The sequence below is a fragment of the Nothobranchius furzeri genome, chromosome 4 (genome assembly GCF_043380555.1).
Source record: "Nothobranchius furzeri strain GRZ-AD chromosome 4, NfurGRZ-RIMD1, whole genome shotgun sequence".
NCBI classification, from domain to species: domain Eukaryota; kingdom Metazoa; phylum Chordata; class Actinopteri; order Cyprinodontiformes; family Nothobranchiidae; genus Nothobranchius; species Nothobranchius furzeri.
The window spans coordinates 57,256,337-57,281,984 of NC_091744.1; the positions used below are offsets into that span (position 1 = coordinate 57,256,337).

The 25,648-nt window shown below is 42.8% G+C and overlaps 1 protein-coding gene across 2 annotated transcripts; it reads right to left on the bottom strand.

The window, feature by feature from the left end:
* Positions 1–20,627: 20,627 nt before the first annotated feature.
* Positions 20,628–25,028, bottom strand: LOC107388423 (aldo-keto reductase family 1 member D1). Of its 2 annotated transcripts, XM_015963945.2 has the most exons (9): positions 24,870–25,028; positions 24,493–24,660; positions 24,244–24,360; positions 23,982–24,059; positions 23,629–23,751; positions 23,277–23,386; positions 22,977–23,142; positions 20,869–20,951; positions 20,628–20,749 (listed from the first exon to the last, which is right to left on the bottom strand). In XM_015963945.2, exons 1-9 carry the CDS (start codon positions 24,960–24,962, stop codon positions 20,707–20,709), a joined length of 981 nt encoding a protein of 326 aa, XP_015819431.1. In that variant the 5' UTR covers positions 24,963–25,028; the 3' UTR covers positions 20,628–20,706. The 2 variants fall into 2 exon arrangements, with proteins under 2 accessions (XP_015819431.1, XP_015819432.1); XM_015963946.2 differs by lacking the exon at positions 23,629–23,751.
* Between the last annotated feature and the right edge of the window lie 620 nt (positions 25,029–25,648).

The window sequence follows — 25,648 nt, forward strand, 5'->3', positions numbered from 1 at the left end:
AATGTAAATGGGGACAGACACACACACTCATTCTATTTAAGGCAGTTCATCGTATACCCATGTCCAGGGATGGGTTAGCTCATATGTGTCCAGATGTAGACCCAACCCGTGTAAGATGTGGTCGCTCCCCTGGTACATTGGCTCATGTGTACTGGTCCTGCCCTTCTTTGTCTAAATTCTGGGTTTCAGTTTTTCATACATTGTTTGAAATTCTGCAACGTCATATTGAGCCGGATCCACTTTGTGCCATTTTTGGTAGTGATACCTAATCTTGACGTGTCCAAGTCCAAGTTTAAAGAATTACATTTTTCATTACTACTGGCCAAAAAAGCTATACTTCTTAGGTGGAAAGATTCGACACCCCTTCACATACACAATGGGCAAAAGATATTATGTCTTGTATAGATTTGGAGAAAATTAGGTATTCTGTGCATGGATGTAAAAATAAGATTTATAAATGATGGTATCCTTTTCTAGATTTCTTTGAGAGATCTATGACCATCGTTTTCAATTAGCCTACAAACCCACCCTTCTCCCATTTCATTTTTATTATTCATGTATTTTTGAATTTCGTTGCTATTTCTATTTTAATTTTACTCTTCAAAGTTGTGTTTTGATTCGTATACACATATAGGTTTGTTTGTATATTTGCAGGCTTTGGGTTGAAGTGTATACATGCTAACTGTTCGTTGTGGGATGAAAGAAAAAAAGTGTAAAGTCTGAGGTATTTTGGTTGTTTGATACTGAATCTTTGTTTAATGTTAAAAACACATCTGAAAAAAAAAAGAATGAGATATGAGTTGGAAGCATGCGAGAGAGCTTTGATTTCTTCTTTTCCCGCTTGCAGTTCCCGTGAATGGTGGTAAATATTTTCTGTGATCAGAACTTAGAATTGGGGGGAAAAAAAGCATTTCCTTGAAGGAATTTATACTAGCCACCATGTCTTACGTCAGAGATTTAAACTAATGTCATCTTTTGTTGAAAAGTGATACAGTTAAATCTAAATCAGTTAAAACCAGTTGTAAATGAAGATCTACTGATACTCTTCAAAAAGATCCGTTAACACTCGTCCAAGAGTTCATAGAATATTTTACCCGCAGACAGGTTGGCACCAACTGTTATGGAAATCTTTTAAGCAAAGACAGGAGACAAAAGGAGGAGTAAGGAGACAGGAGTCAAGAGGAGTAAGGAGACAGGAGACAAGAGGAGGAAGGAAACAGGAGTCAATAGGAGGAAGGAGACAGGAGACAAGAGGAGGAATGAGACAGAAGACAAGAGGACGGAGACAGGAGACAAGAGGAGGATTAACGCCCCCCACAGTCACAGACTACGCTAGGTCACAGATTTTGCTGTAACACTGGGCTGCAACAACAGGAAGAGTCACTGCATCGTTATGACTTCAACCACATCAGATTGGCCCAAATATTACTTCTTTATCTGTAAAAGTGACAATCATAATCGTGTTTGCTCTAATCTCTGTTAGCTGTGGCAGCCATCTTGAACTAGGTTAATTACAGTCAATCATTACCTCCTGAAAGTTTAATTGGACTCCCCCTGGTGGCTCTAGGCGGGGTCACCCCTCTGATCAGTAGTCTGTGAAAGGCAATGCGGCCGTGATGTAAAACCGCTGCAGGGAAAATACATCAAGTTTCTGTCAAACATCAAAAGAATGATGAAAACCTCTAATTTTTTCAATTATCAAGGTCTAGGCTGTGTTCATTAACGTGATGCAGCTTAAAAGTTCATGGCAACGTTTAGAACAAATGTCTTGGTCATTGTGTAGCGCTCCATGTTTGTGTTGGGCGTGACTCTCAGCTAACAACACCAAATTATAAGTTATTATCTGTACAACTGACAGATTGATATATTTTATGTCAGCTGATGTTGATAATTTAGTATATCCAATAAATATTTTATTATAAATTATATTTTTGCAGGTAAACGGCAAAATCTGTAATAACTGTATTCATCCATCCATCCATCCATCCATCCATTTTCAGCCACTTATCCAGAGTCGGGTCGCGGGGGCAGCAGCCCAATCCAAGAGGCCCAGACTTCCCTCTCCTCAGCCCCTGGGGCCAGCTCCTCCGGGGGGATCCTAAGGTGTTCCCTGGCCACTGACAGACATAGTCCCTTCAGCGTGTCCTGGGTCTTCCCTTGGGTCTCCTCCCAGTTAGACATGCCTGGAAAAGCTCACCAGGGAGGCGTCCAGGATGCATCCTAACTAGATGTCTGAGCAACCTCAACTGGCTCCTCTTAATATAGAGGAGCAGCGGCTCTCCTCTGATCCCCTCCCGGATGATGCTACTCACCCTATCTCTCAGGGAGAGCACAGCCACCCTGCGGAAAACAAATAATTTCGGCCGCCTGTATCTGTGATCTCGTTCTATATGTCTCTACCAAAGCTCTTGACCATAGATAAGGGTTGTGGGCGACGGTGGCACAGGAGTTAAGTGCTCGCCCCGTAATCGGAAGGTTGCAGGTTCGAGCCCTGCTCAGTCTGTCGCTGTCGTTGTGTCCTTGGGCAAGACACTTAACCCACGTTGCCTGCTGGTGGTGGTCGGAGGGACTGGTGGCGCCAGTGCTCGGCAGCCTCGCCTCTGTCAGTGCGCCCCAGGGCAGCTGTGGCTACATCGTAGCTCATCCCCACCAGTGTATGAATGTGTGAGTAAATGGGTGAATGACTGATTGTGTTGTAAAGCACCTTGGGGGGTTCCAGGACTCTAGAAAGCGCTATATCAAATACAGGCCATTTACCATTTACAGGCCATTTGAAACAGATCAACTGGTAAAAATCTCTTCACCACGACAGACCAGTGCAATGCCCACATCACTGCAGACATCAATCTGCCTGTCAATCTCACGCTCCTGCTTTCCCTCACTCGTAAACAAGACCCTGTGATACTTTAAGTCCTCTACTTGAGGCAGGACCTCATCTCTGGCCCAGAGAAGGCATTCAACTCCTTTTCAAATTTAAGACCATGGTCTCGTTCTCGATATTCCACCCCAAGTGAAAATTCATCAATTTAGCTGTTGCAGTTCACTTTTTCTGGCTTAGTTCATGCTGAGTTAAGGCTAACAGGATACTGCCAGATTAGAATGACTGGGCTGGTTACAAAATGCTTTTTCCCACTCGTCTAACTCTGGGGAATAATGCAACAGAGTAAATTTCACTTAGGGGTGGAATATCCCATCAAATTGACAATACACTTATTTTTGACAAAATATGTTAAACCTGACCTAGAATTTGTTACAACTCAGTAAAGTTTAGAAAACAATGGTATTGTTTGAAACAAGTCAGCATCTGTGTGAGCGTACCGGCAGGGTCACTGCTCTGACTGTAGTCTGTGAACTCTGAGGCAAAGCTAAATGGTCCTCAATAACCCAAGATGTGAAAAGTTTAAAGGTTCTTGACACGAGGAGCTAAAATTCAATCCAACATCAGTCCTGGTTTAAATTTTATTTTCAGTGTATCAGGTCATCTGAATCAAAAATATTCTAAATGTACTGGCATACTCCTTTCCAGAAGGAAACCCCAACATTTTTATGACTGGAATGCATTTTTGGAGGATGCAGAAGATTAATGCTGCTGCTGCTGCAAAAAAAAAAGTGTATCTTTCCCGTCTTGCAGTTTTCTTAAAAACTAAAATCACTGACTTTAAATCCATTCAACACATTGATTAAAAACGAAAGACCACTTTTTGCTTCACCTTTTCCCCGTTAACGTTACAGTCAAAGGAAATGTCAGTAGGTAATAGTTGAGCACACAAAGATAAAACTCTGTGTAAACATGCAAGGAACAAACCTTATGAGCTAGTGGGTTACAGACAGTCCTCGGATGTTCCTGTTGAGGTGCAACTCATGCTTCAGTGTTGACAGTCAGCGGCTGCTGCTTCCCTCAGGTGAGCAGCAGCACACACCTGGATTTTAGTTACACAACTCTAACAGATGTGGTCAAAGCTGCGCACCTTGAAACACAAATTTAGAAGTAATCAAATTTCATTCATTTCTATTTGTGAGACATGTTGTGATGTGTGTCATCGATGACACAACACTGCTGTCATCCATGACAAACTTAAGACACGAGAAGCTTGACACAGAGTTTCAACACCTGGTTCTCAGGTATCATTGGACTTTTAAATTTCACAAAAACAAAAATCAACTGTCACACTAACCCTGAAAGTGTGTCATTTGGCGTTGCTGCATACAGAAATAACAAGGTGTTTATGATTTGCACTTGTGACAAAACCAAAAATGAAAAAAGTTATGACTGCATTCCAACTGCTCAAGTTTCATGAACATCTCTGTTGCTCAGCTCTGCTGTGCATGAACTCATTTACTGCCACTGACGACTACAGGCGTCATTTTAAATCCAACCGCTCGCTGCCATTGATAACTGAAGTCGTCTGTAGCGCCAGTGCCCTATACACTGGCACTACCTGGTAGCTGTTGCGGGTGGTCTTTACGTGTGCTTAAAGAAATGCAGCTTGAGTTTATTTCCGATGTTGTTTATTATGTTGTCTTGTTCCAAAATGTCCATGATCCATTTACAGCAGTTAAATTGGGTTTCAGTGAATGCGTTACTTGCCCCAATGACAGTCCGCAGAGTCCATTACATACAGCCACAGTCCTTGCCACACAGTAAAAAACTGTTTGTCCCATCCAGCCACCCCTGAGTCCAATCTGTGTTGGCTTAAGTAGGCTGGTGCTTCCACAAGCAATTAACCAATAATATGAGGCCAAGCCTCCTCTGAAGTGCACAAAAAGAAATGACACATATGGCTCCTACACGCCAGCCCCTAATTGCGCATGGCAGAAGACAAAGCAATTACAATAACTTAAATTACAGGAGCCATTATAGAACACAAAAAACACCAACACATAATAAAAAGAAACATAAACCAAAAGACCCGTAATATCTTTTGCAACCTAATCTTCCCCTTCACACACTAAACATAGTTTAGTTACTGGTCTCTCGATAATGTTAGTCTTGGTTTGAAGGCGAACCACTCGAACCAAGCCCTTCTTGTCAGGAAACGTTTTAAGGACTTTCCCTAACACCCATGATCCTCTAGGAGTGGTGTAGTCCATAACCATAGCTACGTCTCCCACTTCTAACCCTTTTTTCCTTTTGATCCTTTTTGTTCTTCCTGTAATAGTGGCAAGTACTCCCTGATCCATCCCTTTTTTTCTTTTCATTTTTTTCCTTGTTTTTCTTCTTTTCTTTTTTCTTTTTCCTCTAACAGGTTTCAACATGCATCTCTTCCTTGTCGTTTTGAGTCTGAGGTAAGTAGCTGTACTGTACCCACTTTCGCTTGCATCAGAGAAGTGATGCATTTGTGCGCCGATGTTTTGAAGCACATTTCTCTTATTGCTAGTCCACTGAGTTAAGGTAAAACCTCCCTTGCTGCAGATGGACGTAAGGTCCTTTGCCATGGTGACTGCATCCTTTTCTGGTGGCACACTCTCTAGCTGTGTTGAACACTTCATTACCTTTTTTTCCTCCCTTGACATTTCCTCTTGCCCAATGCAAGATTCCTCCACAAAGTCATGATTGTATTGACTGATGATTAGCAACTGTTCAAGCTTATCCACTGAGGTTCGGTTTACTTGAACCAATGGGTATTGACTTGTTCCACGGTAGACATCTTTGGCTGAACCATTTACAACCCAGCCCAACAAACTTCGAATGGCATAAGGCCCTTCACCCTGACTGTTTATGACCTCCCAAGGTTCTATTAATTTGGAAGCATTTGTTCCCTTTCCAACTTCCAGTTCTCCGTGAGATAATATCTTGCTGCCTTGTGCTGCAAGTGTAACATTGGGTTCTTTCGCTGCAGGTTTTAATCCTTGCAAAGTGAGGGACTGGCTTGGTGGAAGAAAGACTCCAGTCTCCGTGTGGTCTAAATCAACTGAGACAGGTACGGACTTCTCCAAATCTGACACCTTTGCAATTTGCTTAAATGACACCTCTGATTCTTGCCGTTGAAGATCTTTTACTTTGGGTTTTGTACCCGTTCTTATGTATGACTCCATGCCATCTGAACACCGGGAGACTGATGCACTACTTTTAGTACTACCCTCTAGCACAGACAGTCTAGCATTCGCAGCAGCAATTTTGGTGCTCAACTCTAATTGTTCCTTTTTTCTTTTAAGTAACTGTTCTTGCTGCTTCAACAAACGTTCTTGTTCTTCATGAGCCTGCTTCAACAATTGTTCTTGTTCTTCAAGAGCATGCTTCTCCTTTAAAGCTGCAGCATATGCTACTAATGCAGCCTTTTCTGCTTCAGCCTTTAATCTTGCAGACGATGTGGAAGACTTACTAATTGCAGTAAATAAAGAACCTTTTTTACTCCGTGAGCCTCTTGAATCAACATTAGAAATGATGTCCTGTGGTTCAATATGTGGCTCATCTTCCTCTGCTCTTTGTGAAGCCAACCAGATCTCAGTAGCCCACATGAATTCTTTAACATCCAACATTTTAGCTTGGTACCATGTTTCATGCTTTTGTGCTTCTTCTGCAGGTAATAAAGTTATCAACGTGTTATGAGTCTCTAATGTCTCATCATGCAAACTCAAGAACTTTTTATACTCAGAATCAACTTCATTTAAACACTGTTCATTTTTCAGTAAGTTGATGTTTTGTCTTAGTTTGCTAAGCTTATTTAGCTTTTTCTTCCTTTCTTCTTCTAAGTTACCAATCTTCATGACCAAAGCTTTGGCTGTTAATTTAACTTCCCTTTTCTCAGCTGATCTAAACCCCAAAGCAAAGTTCTGTTCCCCTAGGAGCTCAACACCAACATTTTCCTCTTCTGCCATGACAAGTGGAACGTCTTAAACCTTTGTCCAAAACATAACCCTTAAGAAATTTCACCTTCACAAGTCACTGTCTTTATTCTTTAATGGCTAAGCCCAGTATTCGAGGTTACCTCTTGTGCTTCAATGTACTTTTACCGCACTGTTGCTCCTCCAATGCGATGACGCTTCTTCGATGCGCACCTCCTCTTCAGCGATGAGCTACTCCTTTCACTGCGCGCTGCTGCTCCATCGTTGAGGTCGCTCAGTGAATCCAACGCTGAAGTCTCCTGCCCCAATGACAGGATGCCCGCCACCCCTCTGATGAGCGGTGCTCCGCTGCGAGTCGCTGTTTCTGCCGCGCACCGCTGCTCCAGCGATGAGGTTGCCAGACGCCTGCCCCAGTGGCAGGAAGTTTGCTGCTCCTTCCGCTGCGCTATGCCGCTCCAGCGATGAGGTCACTCAGCGGATCCAACGCTGAAACGTCTGCCCCAGTGGCAGAACGCCTGCCTTTCTTCCGCCGCATGCCACACCTTTTGCGCTGAGCTGCTTCCTTGATGCGCACCGCTATCTGACGCGCGCTGACCCTTCAGCGACGAGGCCGCACAGCTGATCCAACGAAGACACCTTTGCCCCAATGACAGAACGCCCACCGCTGTCTGCTAATGTGCTGCTCGTTCTACGATGAGGGAAGGACAGCCAGATCCCACGCAGAAACGCCTTTTGTCCCAATGACAGCTCGACACTCCGTGCTTCTTTCAGACGCGCCGTTGAAGTGCGCAGTTCCTCCAGTGATCAGGAAACAGCTGATCCAATTACGTCTCTGCTGCCTTGATTGCAGAGGACGCCAACCTTCCTTCGCAGACGGGACAGTTTTTTACCTTGAAGTGTAGCGCCAGTGCCCTATACACTGGCACTACCTGGTAGCTGTTGCGGGTGGTCTTTACGTGTGCTTAAAGAAATGCAGCTTGAGTTTATTTCCGATGTTGTTTATTATGTTGTCTTGTTCCAAAATGTCCATGATCCATTTACAGCAGTTAAATTGGGTTTCAGTGAATGCGTTACTTGCCCCAATGACAGTCCGCAGAGTCCATTACATACAGCCACAGTCCTCGCCACACAGTAAAAAGCTGTTTGTCCCATCCAGACACCCCTGAGTCCAATCTGTGTTGGCTTAAGTAGGCTGGTGCTTCCACAAGCAATTAACCAATAATATGAGGCCAAGCCTCCTCTCAAGTGCACAAAAAGAAATGACACATATGGCTCCTATATCGTCAATTGCATTTGTTTTAATGGAGCGGGCTTGAATACGAGCCCCCACACCTTGAGAATAAACATCACAGCTCTAAAGTGGATCTTCACTTGTGTGTGATCAGGAAGCAGAAAATCCATGAATTAGGAGATCGTTTTGAGATGTTGCAGTGAAATAAGCCAGGCGATAACCGGCAAAGCTTCTGCAGCTCACGCTTCAACAACGCATTGTCAAAGAATGGAAAAAGCTAGAAACACGCTGATTCTTCCTGATGTAAGAAGTGAGTGTATTTTATTTTGGTGGTTTTGGTGTTTACATGGTCATGGAGCACATTGTTCTGTGACTCTTCAAAAATCAGTACAAACACCCAAAAACGCTGGCAGTCAGGGGCTTTCTGATCAGGAAACGGTTGGCAGTTAATGAGTTAAAGAGGTCCAGGCTTATTTTCTTCTTAGTTGATGAATTTTTTAAATTGTACTGCAGCTGTACTTCCATGCTGTCTTGTGTCAACCTGAACAATGGCTGAGCGTTACACGACATTAAATCAGATTTTCTTCACTATTTCATTCATAACTGACAGAAAGACAATTACACAGATAACGTTAATGGCAGACCTTTTTGTCTTTACTGTTTTTTAAAATTTACAATCCAAATTTAGTCAATTCTTTCAAGACGATTACAGCTTTGAATTTCATGACTTTATGGCTTCTTAAAGAACGTAATTAATTTAGTTCACATTATAGACAGCTTTAAATGTGCACGAAGTAAGGATGACATCCTGCGATCAAATGTGGGTACTGCAATCCATGTATCAAAACAAACAAATCTGCTCTCAGCAGCTGTTGCCAGTTATGGATCAACGCCAGGAGATACTAGATGAGTGAAAATGAGTCAGATAGAGGAAAGATTTCACTGTAATTCAATTCAATTCAAAAATACTTTATAAATCCCAGAGGGAAATAGATTGCTGTAGTAGCTCATAATAATAATAATAATAAAGTCATCAAAGAGTTATTGTATATTACAATGGCTGTTGGCAGGAAGGATCTCCAGTAGCGATCAGTGTTGCAATGAAACTGAAGAAACCTCTGACTGAAGACACTCTTCCGTTGTCGGACAGTCTTGTGAAGAGAATGCTCAGGATTGTCCATAATTTCCTTGATTCTCTGGAGAATCCTTCTTTGCATTATCTCCTCCAGTGGGTCCACAGTCGTCCCCAGAACAGAACCAGCCTTTTTATTAGGCTGTTGAGCCTTTTCAGGTCCCTGCTTCTGATGCTGCTACCCCAGCAGGCGAAACGGTTCGCTGTTCTTTCTCCAGACCAGTCTGATGTCCAGGTGAACTCCAAGGTATTTGTATTCCTCAACCACCTCCACTTCTTCTCCCATCATGGAAACAGTGTTTGCCTCCACCCTGTTTCTTCTGAAGTCTAAAATCATCTCCTTTGTTTTGTTCACGTTCAAGGTCAGATGATTGTTTCCACGCCATGCCACAAGCGCTCCACCAGGTCTCTGCACTCAGCTTCCTGTCCATCTCTGATACACCTGACACCTGCAGAGTCATCTGAGTATTTCTGTAGATGGCAGGTCTCTGATTTGTACTGGAAGTCTGAGGTGTACAGGGTGAAAAGGAATGGTGAGAGTACAGTCCCCTGTGGTGCTCCAAAGTTACTGATCGCCTGGTTTGATGTGCAGTTCTTCAACCTCACAAACTGTGGTCTGTTTGTCAGGTAGTCTTTAATCCAGGCGATAGTTGAGGCCCCCACCTGTGTCTTCTGGAGTTTCTGGCAAAGTACATCAGGCTGGATTGTGTTAAATGCACTGGAGAAATCAAAGAACATGACCCTCACAGTGCTGCCTGCTTTGTCCAGATGACAGTGGATTCGTTGAAGCAGCTGTATGACGGTGTCTTCAACTCCAACTCCATGGCGACAAGCAAACTGCAGCGGGTCCTGATATGTTCTAGTTTGCTTATTCAGGTGGACCAACAGGAGTCTCTCCAGGACCTTCATGATGTGGGATGTCAGGACAACCGGTCTGTAGTCGTCATTGACTGATGGGCGAGTTTTCTTTGGAACTGGAACAAGGCAGGATGTCTTCCACAGGACTGGAACCTTCTCCTGGGCCAGGCTGAGGTGCAGAATCCCACAGAGCTGCTCTGCACAGGCCTTCAGTACTCTGGGGCTGACACCATCTGGACCTGCAGCCTTGTTCCTGTTCAGTCTCTCCAGCCTCTTCACCTGACTTCTAGAGACAGATAGGTGGGAGGGGGAGGCAAATGGGGCAGCAGCATTTCCTGACTGGGTTGAAGACAGACTTATAGAACCAGAAGAGTCCATGTGTCATGGTGCGTGGTGAGCTGCCAGCCTGTAACCCGGTTTTCTCCTCTGAGCATTGTTTTCACAGGTGGGCGTGTCTGAGAGCTCCCAGCTGCAGCTGATTTCACCATCAAGGCCCAGGGGATTTAAGGAGCAGTGTGACACTTCACCACGCCGGATGATTACTCTGTTTGGGTAGCTCTAGCCTCCAATCTGATTTTTGATATTTGTATTCTGCTCTTGTTAACCTGCCGCCTGAAAGAATCCTTAATGCCCTTCCCTGCTCTCCTCCAGGTTCCTCTTCACCTCTCATCTCCTCCAGAACAAACCCAGATCTCAGCCTACCTGACCACAATGCTTCATCCCCTGGCCGCCCGCTCTCAGCCGCTCACCTACCAACATCCATTCCTGCTCCTACGCCTCTGGACAAACCAATTCCCTCACATTTGGATCTCCTCAGCTGACCCGGACCTGACAACCCTCTCTTTACATTTACCACTGCCAAGAAACAGTAAGCCCAGCCTCCAGATAAATTTCCATTATTTCCACCTCATATTCACTCTGTCTCCCTCCTCAGAATCTCTTCCTGGAAACCTGCTGCCAGTCCTGCATCCCATCGGATCCCGTCTCTCCCGCTGCTCCTTATTTAGTAATAAAAACCTTTTTACTTACCTTCCTGCTCTCCGTGTTGTGATTCTGCATGTCGTGTGTCAAGAAACTGCCACCCAACATGACACCATGACTGCGTTAGAGGACAAAAGAGCTGGCGTGTGACAGGAAAATGTTTGATCAGAGGAGGATGGTGTGTGTGGGGTCAGGCGAGGAGGATGCTGGGTTTTTTCCTGAACTGAACCTATTGAAGAACTTGTTAACTTCATTGGCTGTGTCCAGGCTGCCATCTGTGCAATCCTTCCTCTGCTTGAAGCCTGTGATCTTCTTCATCCCTGACCAGACATCTCTGATATTGTTCCTCTGTAGTTTGTTCTCCAGCTTCTTCCTGTATGCCTCCTTGCTGTCTCTGATCTTGATCTTCAGTTGCTTCTGTATACTCAATAATTCCCTGTCTCCCTCCTTGAAGGCTCTTTTTTTTCTCATTTAGCAGATTCTTCAGTTAACTGGTGATCCAGGGTTTGTCATTAGCGAAGCATCTCACTGTTCTGGTGGGTATGCTGTTGTCCACACAGAAGTTTATATAGTCAGTGACACATCCAGTCATGGCATTGATGTCCTCTTCATATCCTTGGCAGAGAGTCATCCAATCTGTGGTCTCAAAACAACTCTGCAGGGCTTCTTCAGCATCCTGTGACCATTTTCTCACAGTTCGTCTTGTCACAGGTTGCCTCTGAACAAGTGGTTTGTATTCTGAGCAGAGAAGAACAAGATTGTGATCTGATTGTCCCAGAGGAGGTCTTGTTGTGGACATGTATGCATTCTTTACATTTGCATAATACAAATCCAATGTCTTGTTTTCTTTGGTGTAGCAGCTGACAAACTGTTGAAATGTTGGAAGTGTAGCAGAGAACGAGGCATGATTAAAATCACCAGATATAGCTACAAATGCATTGGGGTGCTGGGTTTGTAGCTTAGCAACTACTGAACTGATGGCATCACATGCATTTTCGGCAATGACTGAAGGTGGAATATAAACGGTTGCCAAGACAACACTGGTGAACTCTCTTGGCAAATAATATGGGTGAAAACTTATTGCCAAGAGTTCAATATCTGGGCTGCAGAGACGACATTTCACTGAAACATGACCTGGATGGCACCATCTGTTGACAAGCACTGCCACTCCACCTCCTTTTCTTTTCCCGCTCCTCTTCAGATCTCTGTCTGCTCGTACAGTCAGGAATCCTGGCAGAGAGACGCTGGAATCGGGGATATGGTCCTGCAGCCACATCTCACTGAAACACATAACACTACACTGCTGATACTCTGGCTGAGTCCTTGAAAGGGCTTGGAGTTCATCCATCGTGTTGGCCAGTGATCTCACATTGCCCATTAGGATCGATGGAAGAGATGGTTTGAATTTCCTTTTTCTGTCTCCGTTTTGCTCCCGCTCTGCATCCACGCTTCTTGCATTTTAGCTCATTTGGGATTTGTGGCTTCAGTTGAGGTATTATTTCAGCCTTCCCAATGTTAGACAGCTGCTCCCGATTGTAAACCAGCTTGTCGCCATGATTACGCATCATAACAAATGCTCAAAAAGTGAAAAAATAGCTGTAAAAATCCTCCAAGCTTCACAGCACCAGAAACAGAAAAGTAAAATGTCAAAAAATATATATATATATATCGAGTTGTTGGTAATTGGTAAAGGTGTCTATAGATTCTAATTCCCTGTTAGCTCAACGTTAGCCTCTAGCCTTCTTTAACTGATATTAGAGTAAAACAAAATGGATGCCGTGGCTTCATAGGGGTACAGAACTCTGTTTCTTACATGCCAGTGTTGAATTACAAATGCCGGCATAACATTTGACAGCACAGACTTGGCAACCTTGCAGGCTCAAATGTGATTAACTCTGGAACCAGGAACTGGGCAGATTGTGAACAAAGTCCATCACCCTCTTCAGCCTTTTTAAAAAGAGAAAAAATGACAGCCCCCCAGTTGGCACAGAAGGAAATCTGTCTTAATGAAATCTTCCTTCCAACATGACAGAGACATTAGACTGTTTTGGAATTATTTCTTTGTAAATTTAGTTGTTTTTGCACCTTTAAAAACTTCAAAAACTAACTTCTTGAAATGTTCACCTACAAAACAAATATCACTTTAAACTTTAAATGAGCCATAGAACAACAAACTATACTTACATAGTTTAGTTTTTCTTTTTTATATAACAGCAGTTTGAGTTAAAAATGAAAGATTAGAGTCTCTATAGCGAGCTGCTTGCAGTCAGCAACAAAACGGCTCAAGTCAAGTCAAGTTTATTTATAGAGCACTTTAAATACAATGCTGTCACCCAAAGTGCTGAACATATTAAAACCTAAGTTCATTTAAAATTACAACAGTAAAATTAAATAAAAAACTCATAAAATCCAAAACAGGAATAGATTAAAAAACAGCTAAAACAAGTATAAAAAATTGACTAGGCAACAAAGCAAAAGCGTGCATGACTAAAACCAGAGACAGAGGGTCATAAAACCAAGACTAAAATGCTCTCAAAGAGTATTAAAAGCAATTGAGTAAAAATGCGTTTTCAGTAATTTTTTTAAAACCACAACTGATGACGCCGTCCTAATGCAGATGGGCAGAAAATTCTACAAAGTTGGACCTGCTACAGAAAATGCTCTACAACCTCTCCTCTTAAGCCTAGCTCTGGGGACAACCAAACTATGTTGGTCAGTTGACCTCAGACAGCGAGATGGGACATGAGGTGAGAGCAACTCAGAGAGGTAGACTGGTGCAAGGCCATTTAAACACTTGTAGGCAAGATCTTGAGCTTAACACCCTTAAGACTGTGGAGATGGTCGTGAATTTTAGGAAGCTTCCCACAGTGCTGCCCCCCCTCACAATATCCAACAGCCCAGTGCCAATGGTGGACTCATTCAAGTTCTTGGGAACTATCATTTCCAGGGATCTGAAGTGGGAAACAAACATAAACTCCATCGTCAAAAAGGCTCAGCAGAGGATGTATTTCTTATGGCAACTAAGGAAGTGTGGCCTACCACAAGAGCTGCTGATCATCTTCTACACTGCTGCAGTCGAATCCATACTTTGCTCATCCATCACTGTCTGGTATGGGTCAGCCACAAAAATGGACAAATGCAGACTACAGCGTATTATTAAAACAGCAGGAAAAATCATTGGTGCCCAACTGCCCTCTGTCCAGGAACTGTACATCAGCAGGACCAGGAAAAAGGCAGTGAATATTGTCCAAGATGCCACACATCCTGCATCTACTCTCTTCTATCTCCTCCCATCTGGCAGACGCTATAGATCGCTGTACACAAAAACTACCAGACACAAGAACAGTTTCTTTCCTTCAGCCATTTCTCTCCCGAATCTGTAGATTATTTTACCATCCTTTTATTATAGTTTTTAATACTTATTCAGTATGCTTATGGATATGTGTGTGTGTGTGTGTGTGTGTGCGTGCGTGCGTGCGTGCGTGCGTTCATGTGTGTGTGTGGGTATGTATATATGTATATAACTGCAAGCAGTTATCAACGGGTTCCAAGCCACTAGCGCCAGTCGCCCACCCGACCCCGCCCTCACCTTCGCCAGTCCTCACGCGGTCCCGCCCCAAAAACACGTTCTCCCGCCGGCGTCCCGTCAGCTCACTTCAACCAGCGCAATGAAAGTAACACTCAGGATATGTCATGAAACCTTTTGCTTAGCCTATGCACATATCTTTCACAGGCATGGCTGACTTCTCAATCGTGATTACAATCAAATTCCACTGTTTCCTTATCAAAGAACGTGAAGATTTAATGAGCAAAATCATGTTCTGCATGGGACAGAATTAGCTCAGGAAGTGGAGCGGCATGTGCGACAATTGATAGGTTGAAGGATCGATCCCAACTCTGACCAGAAAATGCTGCCTCGCCTCTCAGTGTACCTCAGGGAAGGTGTGGCTACATTGTAGCCCATTCCCACCAGCGTGTGGCTGGGTGGTTGCATGGATGAAAGACTCCAAAACAAAAACTTCATTATAAAATCCATATTTGATCTAAAGATTACCAAACAATAATCTATACATCAAGAGTATATTAGGAATAACATCAATACTTGATAATGTCCATAGATTGAATAGATTTTCAACAAAAACTGAGTTTCATTTTGTGACTCACTGATCAAATGATTTTAAAAAATCCTGAAAAATCCATAAATCATCATAAAATTACCAAAATATTCTCACACGGCAATGTTAACAATTGGAATAATATGCTGTTGTTTTTAAATCAGTAGATTCAAAGCTTTTTTAAAGAAAAATTGGTAAATATGACTATAAGGGTCACAGCCAAAATTAAAATATTCATAAAAAAATAGTGCTACTTTCTAAAATTAATAGAAAAATCTCAGATCACCTTAGGTACAAGTGGAATTTTACAAATGTTTTATATTTACTTAATACCCCAAAAAAACTTTCTAACAAAAATTATTTACTTTTTGTCCAACTATACAGAAAAACTGGCAAAAAGTAAAAAATTCATTAAAAATCAATGCTTTTGTACAAAAATCTCAAAATATTCCCAGATTGCCTCTGTGATGTGCGTATTCTGCTTATATTTTTATAAGGATCATAAATGTTTAACTGTTCTTACAATGAAATAATATTTGCGTTAGTGGCTGTAAACAAAAATAAGTCCTATAATTAAACACAAGGGGGTGTCAAATCAAGACGACATTTCATGTGTTTCATAAACCACCTAAGATTGAACGTTTTGGCAAATTTCAAGAAGATTGCCCTAACCGAATTTGTGCTACAACTGCTAGCCTAAAAATTTATGTGTGGGTATACATGTTCTTATGTGTTTTTAGGTATTTTTATTCTCATTTATTGTGGTTGTTGTATGTTTTAGAGAGCGAACATCTACCGAAGACAAATTCCTTGTAAATGTACTTTTACTTGGCCAATAAAATCTGAATCTGAAGAACCAAAATCTTAAACTGAATACGGAACTCTACAGGGATCCAGTGGAGAGAGGCGAGAAGGGGCGAAATACACTCCCTTCGACCAGTCCCAGTAAGAAGACGAGCAGCCAAGTTCTGAACTAACTGCACCTGTGAAAGACATGCTTCACTTACCCCTAGATATAGACTATTGCAGTAGTCCAAACGGCATGTAATGAAGGCATGTATTAATGTTTCCATATCACTCCTGAGCAAGACGGACTTCATTTTATAGAGTTTCCTTAGCTGGAAAAGCAAGATTGGACCACATTATTAACTTGGTCCTCGAACCTCAATTAGAGTCAACTTTGTCACCCAAATTAGTAACAATATCGGTTGCACAATAGGAAAGCTCACTCATAAATGACCATGAGGATCCAGAAACACTACTTGCTTCAAAAACAGTTAGCTCAGTTTTTGAGTCATCGATCTTTAAGAAGTTTGATGCTATCCAGGCCTGGACCTCACGAAGACACAATAAAGCTTTTTGCTTGGTAGTTGTCAGAGCAAAAACCTGACAATCATCTGCATAAAAATGTAAATGCAGTCCATACATGTGAAAAATAGCACCAAGTGGTAGCAAATAAAGAGCAAATAGCAAAGGGCCAAGTACAGAGCCTTGGGGAACTCCATACCTGAGAGAAGCATCACTTGAGTTAAAGCCTCCAAATGTAACAGTTGCATGTCTATTTGATGGTAAGAAGTCATCCAATGAAGTGCTACACCACTGAGACCAACACACTTCTCAAGACGATTGTGAAGTATAGACTGATCTATAGTGTCAAAAGCAGCGGTCAAGTCTAAAAGCAATAAAAAACAGAATCACCTGCATCAGTGAAATTGTAAATGTCCTTCAAAACTCTAAGAACACTAAGAAGCTCAGACTCAGTGCTGTGCAAATAATACATTCTGTCGTGCAAAGCCTCTCCTGAAGTGTGGAAATAACTTACTCATGCCCACACCTTTTAAACTCCAAACACACATTAAACAAGCAAAAGACACAAGTGCTAAAGTTATTTTTGGTCTTTTGACATGTTGACTTCCTAACCAGGTAAAAGAAGGATTTTAAGCCTCAGAGTTAGAGAACTCATGGCAGCTTATTTAAATCAATACTAAACATTGGCCCCAGTTTCAGAGAACAGCTAAATTTAGCCTTTTTTTTAAACTCTGGCCAGAGTTCAGGGTTCTTTCGGATGTGCTGGAGAAGGCTTTGTACAGCGGTCAGACTCTTCCATCATCAATGCAACACTAGATGAAAATAAATTTGGTGACATTGCTGGAGTTTATCAAAACAATGCCACAAGAAATGTGTCCATCCATCCATTTTTGACCGCTTATTTGGAGTCGGGTCTTGGGGGCAGCAGAGAGGCCCAGACTTCCCTCTCCCCAGGCACTTGGGCCAGCTCCTCCGGGGAGTTCCCAAGGTGTTCCCTGGCCAATCGAGAGACATAGTCTCTCCAGCATGTCCTGAGTCTTCCTTTTATTTTTAATTTTAATTTTTTTAACCTTTATTTAACCAGATGAGTCGATTGAGTGCTCATTCTCATTTACAGCGATGGTCTGGCCAAGAGGCAGCAGTAACAGACACATGGTTGGCTTTACACCAAAAAAAAAACAGATAAGATAAAAACATACAAGCTCTAAATAATATAAAACTATTAGACATCAAGACAATGGACTGCTTTCATTTACAATATGTACAAGCAATCAAAATAGACTTTAAACTGTCTTTAAGTACTCAGAAGCACATTGATCAGAAACTATTGAGTGAGCTTTAATGATTTTTGCAGCTCATTCTAGTCGTTGGAAGCAGCAAACTGGAATGTGAAGCAGCCAAAGGAGGTGCAGCTTTGGAAATAACCATAGAGATTTAGAATGTAAATTGCACTGGTTGTTGGAAGTGATGAGTAATGACCAAAGATAAGATGATGTTCTACCGATGATAGTTTTGCAAATAAATTGATTCCAGTGTAACATCCTGTGGGAATGGAGTGATGGCCAGTTAACTAGTGATTACAGATCACTATGATGAGTAGTGAAAGAGCACCAGTGACGAAACGGATTGCTGAGTGAAAAATGACATTGAGTTTATGAAGAAGCTTTTTGGCAGCAGTCCTATAAATGATGTGACTGTAATCTAAGATAAGAAGGATTGTCATTTTGACCAAGGTTTGCTTTGCAGAATGAGTAAAGAATGGCCTGTTGCAGTGTAGAAACCCAATTCTGACTTGACTTCAGAAAGTAATAAATTAATGTGATTTTCAAATGAAAATGTGGTGTTGAGCCAGATACCCAGATATTTATAAGAACTGACAAGTTGTAGTTCTGTACCATCCAGGGAAACAATACTACAGTGGAATGTTGATTGCGGTAAGTTACGGTTAAAGATCATGAACTTTGTTTTACTTGTGTTTAAATGAAGATGAAGGTTGAGAAGGCATGTTGAAGACAATTAAAGTTGTGCTGCAAGGATGACAAAGCTGCATTCAGAAAAAAACTGCATGAATATAAAATGGTGTTGTCTGCATATAAATGTATATATGAATTGTCAACAGCATGAACAATGTTATTAATATAGATTTTGAATAAGGTTGGGCCCGGTATCGACACTTGAGGAACGCCCATAGATAGGATTAGTTCTCCTCCTTATTGGATATGCCCAGAAAACCTCAGGATTTCAGGAGGCACCCTAACCAGATGTCCAAGCCACCTCATTTGGCTCCTCTTGATGTGGATAAGCAGCAAATCTACTCCGAGCCCCTCCTGGATGACCAAGCTTCTCACCCTATCTCTAAGGGAGAGCCCAGACACCCTGAAAACTCATTTTGGCTGCTTGTATCTGTGATCTCATTCTTTTGGTCTCCACCCAAAACCATAGGTGAGGGTAGGAACGTAGATCAACCAGTAAATTGAGAGCTTTGCCTTCCGGCTCAGCTCTCTCTTCACCACAACAGACTGGTACAACACCCGCATCACTGCAGATGCAGCACCAATCCGCCTGTCGATCTCGCACTTCATCTTTCCCTCATTTGTGAACAAGACCCCGAGATACTTAAACTCCTCCACTTGGGGCAGGACCTCATCCCTGACCTGGAGAAGATATTCACGACTGAAGACCATGATCTCAGATTTAGAGGAGCCGATGCCCATCCCAACTGCTTCACATTCAGCTGTGAACTGCTCCAGTAAGAGCCAGATGAAGAGCCAACAGGACCACATCATCAGCAAAAAGCAGAGACCCGATCCTTAGGCCACCTAAATGGATCCCCTTAACTCCTTGGCTGCACCTAGAAATCCTGTCCATAAAAGTTATGAACCGAATCAGCATCAAAGGGCAGCCTTGGCAGCGTCCAGCTCTCACCGGAAATGAGCCTGACTTACTGCAATGTGAACCAAGCTCTGACACTGGTCGTACAGGGACTTAACAGCTCGTATCAGAGGGCCCCGAGGGACGTGGTCAAACGCCTTCTCTAAATAAACAAAACACGTGTAGATTGGTTGGATGAACTCTCACGCACCCTCCAGGACCCCCTGAGGGTATAGAGCGGGTCCAGTGTTCCACAGCCAGGATGAAAACCACATTATTCCTCCTGAATCTGAGGTTCAACAGTCCGATGCACCCTCCTCTCTAGAGCCCCTGAATAAACTTTACGAGGGAGGCTCAGGAATGTGACCCCTGTAGTTGGAACACATCCTGCAGTACCCCTTTTTAAATAGGGGGACCACCACCCTGGTCTGCCAATCCAGTGAAACTGCCTCCGATGTCCATGTGATGATGCAGAGCCGCGTCAGCCAACACAGCAACACGACCCTATAATATCCAGTGCCTTAAGGAACTCCGGGTAGATCTCATCCACCCCCAGAGCCTTACCACCGAGGCGCTTTTTGAACACCTCAGTGACCTCAGCACCAGAGATTGGAGACAACGCAAAGTCCCCAAACTCTGCTTCCTCACTGGAAGATGTGCTGGTGAGATTGAGGAGGTCTTTGAAGTATTCCTAACACAATGAATTTGTGCTGTAAACAATTCTAATGGTGGTGCAATGAAATATTAGAGTGTGACCATTTTTTTTTGGGCCAGGCAGTGTAGTTACATTTTGTGCCATCAGCCCCTCTCACCACCAGCATTCACACACAGAAAGGTGTGATAAAAACATCAACATCAAAATAATTGAGCTGCATTTGACCTCCCAATTCCCAGAGAATGGGACAGCCCGTTTAACACCCCGAGCCATAGCCATCAGCTTTCCCTTTAGTGTTCATAGTGAACATACATCTAGGGGCGACGGTGGCACAGGAGTTAAGTGCTCGCCCTGTAATCGGAAGGTTGCAGGTTCGAGCCCCGCTCAGTCTGTCGCTGTCGTTGTGTCCTTGGGCAAGACACTTAACCCACGTTGCCTGCTGGTGGTGGTCGGAGGGACTGGTGGCGCCAGTGCTCGGCAGCCTCGCCTCTGTCAGTGCAGCTGTGGCAACATCGTAGCTCATCCCCACCAGTGTGTGAATGTGTGTGTGAATGGGTGAATGACTGATTGTGTTGTAAAGCACCTTGGGGGGTTCCAGGACTCTAGAAGGCGCTATATCAAATACAGGCCATTTTCCATTTACATGTCAGATTGAGTAAAATTATTCTAAAACAAGCATGAGTCAACACACATGTTTAATACATTTATTATTGGTGATATCTCATGTAAAATATATTGTTTGTGTTGTGAGAAAAAAATGCATAAATGCTCAATATTCATCATGGAAGGGGTACTCTGGATGATCACTCCACCTATCAGAAGACAGTAAAAAACAAAAACAAGATTTAGTCATTCATTTGTTTTTCTTGGTTTTCCCCACAGTAACAAAACATATTAGATTGTCTTATTTGTGTCTATTTGAGACACTTACATCAGCAGCTCCACAAAGCGAACGTTTTTGTTCAGTGCTTCAATGGCTTTCATTTCATCCTCCGTGAGGGAAAAGTCAAATATCTGTAAGAAACATACAATCTATGATGCAGATGTGCTAGTGAGTGATTTAATGTGAGTTTGATGCAGGGCCACTTCCACAGTCAGACCAAAACGTGTGGTTTGCTTATCGAACTATTGATAATCAATGAAAAATGCATGAAGAAGAAGAAAAGCTTGTTTATCGCTTGACCAAGACAAAAATCCGATATCCATCCCGGATGGACTGCCTACTCACGCCCATACCAAACAATGGTGGCTGCAAGCAACCACAAAGTACAGACACATATTAAAAAAATACATTAGCTATTATATACATTCAGGTTCATGACACATTAAATGAAATAGTTCAGGACTTTGTTTCTTTTGATTTGAATGACTGTGGACCACTTATCACAAAACCCTGAAATTTAAATAATACATAAGATGAATTAAAAAAGGACAGTTTTAACAGAAAGGTTCAGCTTTTGAAAAGTGAGTTCCTTGGTTGGGCCTCCTGTGGCTTTCACCTCTGCATCATTGTGGTGTGGCATAAAAGCCATCAGCCTTTGGCTCTGGTGAAGTGGGATGGAAGTCCAGGCTGTTTTGGTAGCAGCCTTCTAGTAATCTGAAATGTTGGGTCTGGTGTCTCTCATCTTCATCCCACAGACTCTCTATGGGTTAGAGAGTAGGCTTTGGTCACTGGACCTCAGGGACCTGCTGGGGGTGTAGGGACTAAGAAGATCACCAATGTAAGATGGTGCTTGTCCATGTAAGGCCCTATCGACCAGAACCAGGATCTTGAAATGAACCCTGAAGTTGATTGGTAGCCAGTGAAGCTGGAGGAGAAGCGGGATGATGTGGGTGTGTTTGGAGGACTTGGTCAGAAGCTGAGCACAGGCATTCTGGACCACCTGTAGACGGTTCAGGGAGGTTCTGCTCAGACACGTGAAAAGAGGGTTGCAGTCGGAAGAGGCAGAGAAAAGGCAGGGGGAGAGATGCTAGATTTAACCTTATTGACTTTATCCACAAAGAAAGACAGAACATTTTCACTGTGTGTTCAGAGTGGATGGAGGCTGTAGGAGAAGGATGGAGAAACACTACTGCTGATGATGGTAAACAGCACCTTGGGGTTCTCTTTGCTCTGGGACACCAGGCTGGAGAAATAGGCAACCCTCGCATCTCTGACTGCAGAGTTAGAGAATGTGAGAAGATCTTTTAGATGCAGCAGATGGACGTGGAGATGGGTTTTCTTCCATAAGCGCTCAACAAGTGGGCACCTATCCCAACCCAGCCATCCCTGCAACTGCCCCCAAGTCCAGCAGGCAGCTCCAGATCCAGCAAAATCCTGGAATGTGTGTGTGTGTGTGTGTGTGTGTGTGTGTGTGTGTGTGTGTGTGTGTGTGTGTGTGTGTGTGTGTGTGTGTGTGTGTGTGTGTGTGTGTGTGTGTGTGTGTGTGTGTGTGTGTGTGTGTGGCTGGAGTGGCTGGAGCAGGAGGCTGAAGGGAGAGACCACCATCAGCACTGCCGCTCTGCTAGGACCAAGGGCCCACCCACAGGTCATCACCAAAAACAAGCTGAAGCCACCACACACACCAGCCAGGAGTTCCAGCATACCAGGTCTGGAGGCTCCAGCCCGACAACCCCAGAAGCAACACCCAAACCACACCGCAGTCACCCCCCCCCCCCCCCCCCAACCCTCCACCAACACCCACCTCAACCTAGCCAAGTGAACCCCAGGCAGCCAGGCAGCACCAAGGTGCCCACACATGGTAACGCACAGCCCAGACCAACGGCGCACAGAGACCCAGACTGCTAAATTAATTAAAATAAATCGATTAAAGTTTGAGTTCAACTAACATTTTAAGTATTAGGAATGAAATGAAACACACACGTGCTAAAATAAATTACAATTCAATGAACAACTCAAGTCACTATCCACTCATGTACTATTTGCAGCCTAAATAAAACATAAAATGAGCTACGCTTATATAAGCTACAGTGCAAAACCCATTAATAAGTGAACACATATCAAGCAACACAAACATTACCATAACATGGATAAACTACCTGAAAGTTATGCTTGATCCTCTCACGGGTGAAGCTCTTTGGAATCACAACCACTCCTCTTTGTACATTAAAGCGAAGTGCAACCTGAGCACTACTCTTGTTGTACTTTCTACCAATAGATACCAGCAGCTTGTCCTCCAGGAGAGGAGGAGACTTCAAATTCACCCTAAAAGCAGCACAGCAAAATGTTTACAATAATGCACCAATCACCTGCATTTTGTTTGCAGCTTTTAATGAATAAAAAGTAAACTTACAAAAATAAATCATGCAAGCTCTGCAAAGTGCACACACACTTCTTACCAAGAAGAATCTCTGGAGGAGCCAAGAGGACAAAAACCAACCATCACAATCCCATTCTGACGACAGTACTCCAGAAGCTTGGGCTGTGTGAAATATGGATGGCATTCAACCTAAAAGAAGAACAAAAAACCAAATGTGTCAAAGATCTTAATGGATTAGTTCAATGTTAAGGTGAAAGTAAAGTAAATTTACAATTGTTGGCAGCAATAACCTCCCAACATCATGCTCAAGTCTTAGCTTTCACAAGCAGATAATGCCTGTCTATAATGTCCTCCATGACCAGTGCAGCCTGTAATAAAGTGTATGCCCACTGGGGGCTCTGTGTGGTCAGGTACATCAGGACCAGCATCACCTGGTTGGAAACTGGTTTGTGTTTGAGTCCAGGTTTGTTCAGCAGCAGCTCCAGCTGCCTGCGGTTGAAGTTGGACACTCCCAAAGACTTTACCAGACCAGCGTCTTTACAAGCCTCTAAAGCCTGCCGAAATTTTTAAAAAGTATTTATTTTTCATAGGGTGATTGGCATCACTGATTAAGACAGATGAGATGAAATTACAGTGTAAACGTGAATGATTTGAAGAGATAATTATCAATAACTGACAGAAATGTTCCACATCAGGTTGTTTTTGTAATACATAAGTAATAGAACAAGGATTTTCACATTACAGTCACCACTGAGGAGATAACTACAGCAATAAGAAAACTCACCTCCCATGTTGCACAGAGATCAGTGTGATGATAGATGTATTTTCCATCCTTATATTTTGGATAAAATTCCTTTCCAGGCTTGAATGGAAGCAAATATACATGAGTAATGTCTGAATTTGTGGTGCAGAAAATCACTTGACCTTTATTTGAATATATTGGGACTGATTTCCTCCTAAAACAAAAACTCTTCATAGTCTTCATTCATATATCTTGCAGAAATACTTCACAGCTAAAGTTATTGGCTGATGTGGTTTGTGGGCACCTTGAAGGCCATTGGAAGCTCCATAATGTAGAGATCCACATAGTCAAGTTTCAAGGTCTTCAGCGTCCTCTCCAAGGCAGGTCTCACCAACTCCGGGGGATGGAACGTATTCCAGAGCTGTGGAGGATAACACAAAAAGCACCTAAAGCTGCTGTCAAAATAAAACTAAACAAAATTCTGATTGCATGGAAAGACATGCACATGTAGTGTCTTTGCCTTTTTCCATTGTAACAGCCTGATAAACATTACCTTCCCACAATAAAAGATGTCCTCCCTTTTCACAGATCCATCAGCAATCTTCTCTCTGATAGCCTGACCCACTTCATGCTCGTTGAAGTACACCAGCGCCCCATCAAAGTGCCTGTAGCCTACGTCTATGGCCAGCTTGACACACTCAAGGGCTGAGCCTTTTGGCGTCTATCCAAAGACAAAGTAAACACCATTTATTTGTCTCCTTAAGCTGCAGTGAGAGATTTTAAATGTGATTCATATCACTCCAATAAACAGAATTCTAGCTAGAATGGCTGGTTTGCCAGGGCTATCAAAATTAACTAAAAAACATTTTTGGCACACACAGAGCCAGTATTTATGCATATTTGGAAGAAATAAAGCTGTCTTATACTCACAGTTCGAGGGTCTCCATAGGTACCGAGTCCTAGGAGTGGAATCTGGTTCCCGTCACTCAGAGGGATACTCTGGATTCCTGCAGAGAGATTCATGAGTGAACACTAGTGTGCAACTGAGCTGTTATCAGCACTAACTGAAGGGTAACAGCTTGACTATGAACATTGAACGTTTTATCTAGCAAACACTAGCAAGATATGCCTAAAACCAAACCCCAAGCTTTCACAGCCTAACAACTTACTGAATGACGGTTCGTTATGGGATGGCTGAATGACTTGTAATCTAAAGGCTTACACCAGTCAAGAGTCAAGATTGAAATAACCAGCCCCTTAATAACAACCAAATGGTGAAAATACCCTCTCATACCTACTAGATAAAATTTTGATTTTAGCTTATTGTCAAAAAGCATGAAGAGTGATGCAGCGCAAACTCACTGCTCTCATGCAAAAAGGTCAACAATCAGAGCTAAACAACACAGTTATATTTTATTTCCTCTTAGCTGCGGTCTAAATAATTATAGGTGTTCCATAAGAAATTATGATGAGGATCGTAAATTGGGTCAAAAACAGCTGTGAAGCTATGTAATGCAGAAATGAAGATTAACACTTGTTTTTGCTATTTTTGTCATGTTAGGGTTGTTAAACACGATTTCCCAGCATGCCTTGCACTGTGCAGTGGGTCATTTGACCCAAATGTACAAATGGTCTTGAAAATGTTTCAAGTGGTCATTTAGTAGAAACATTTGGTTTTTTCTGACGTCTGTGTTTCAGTACGTGAACAA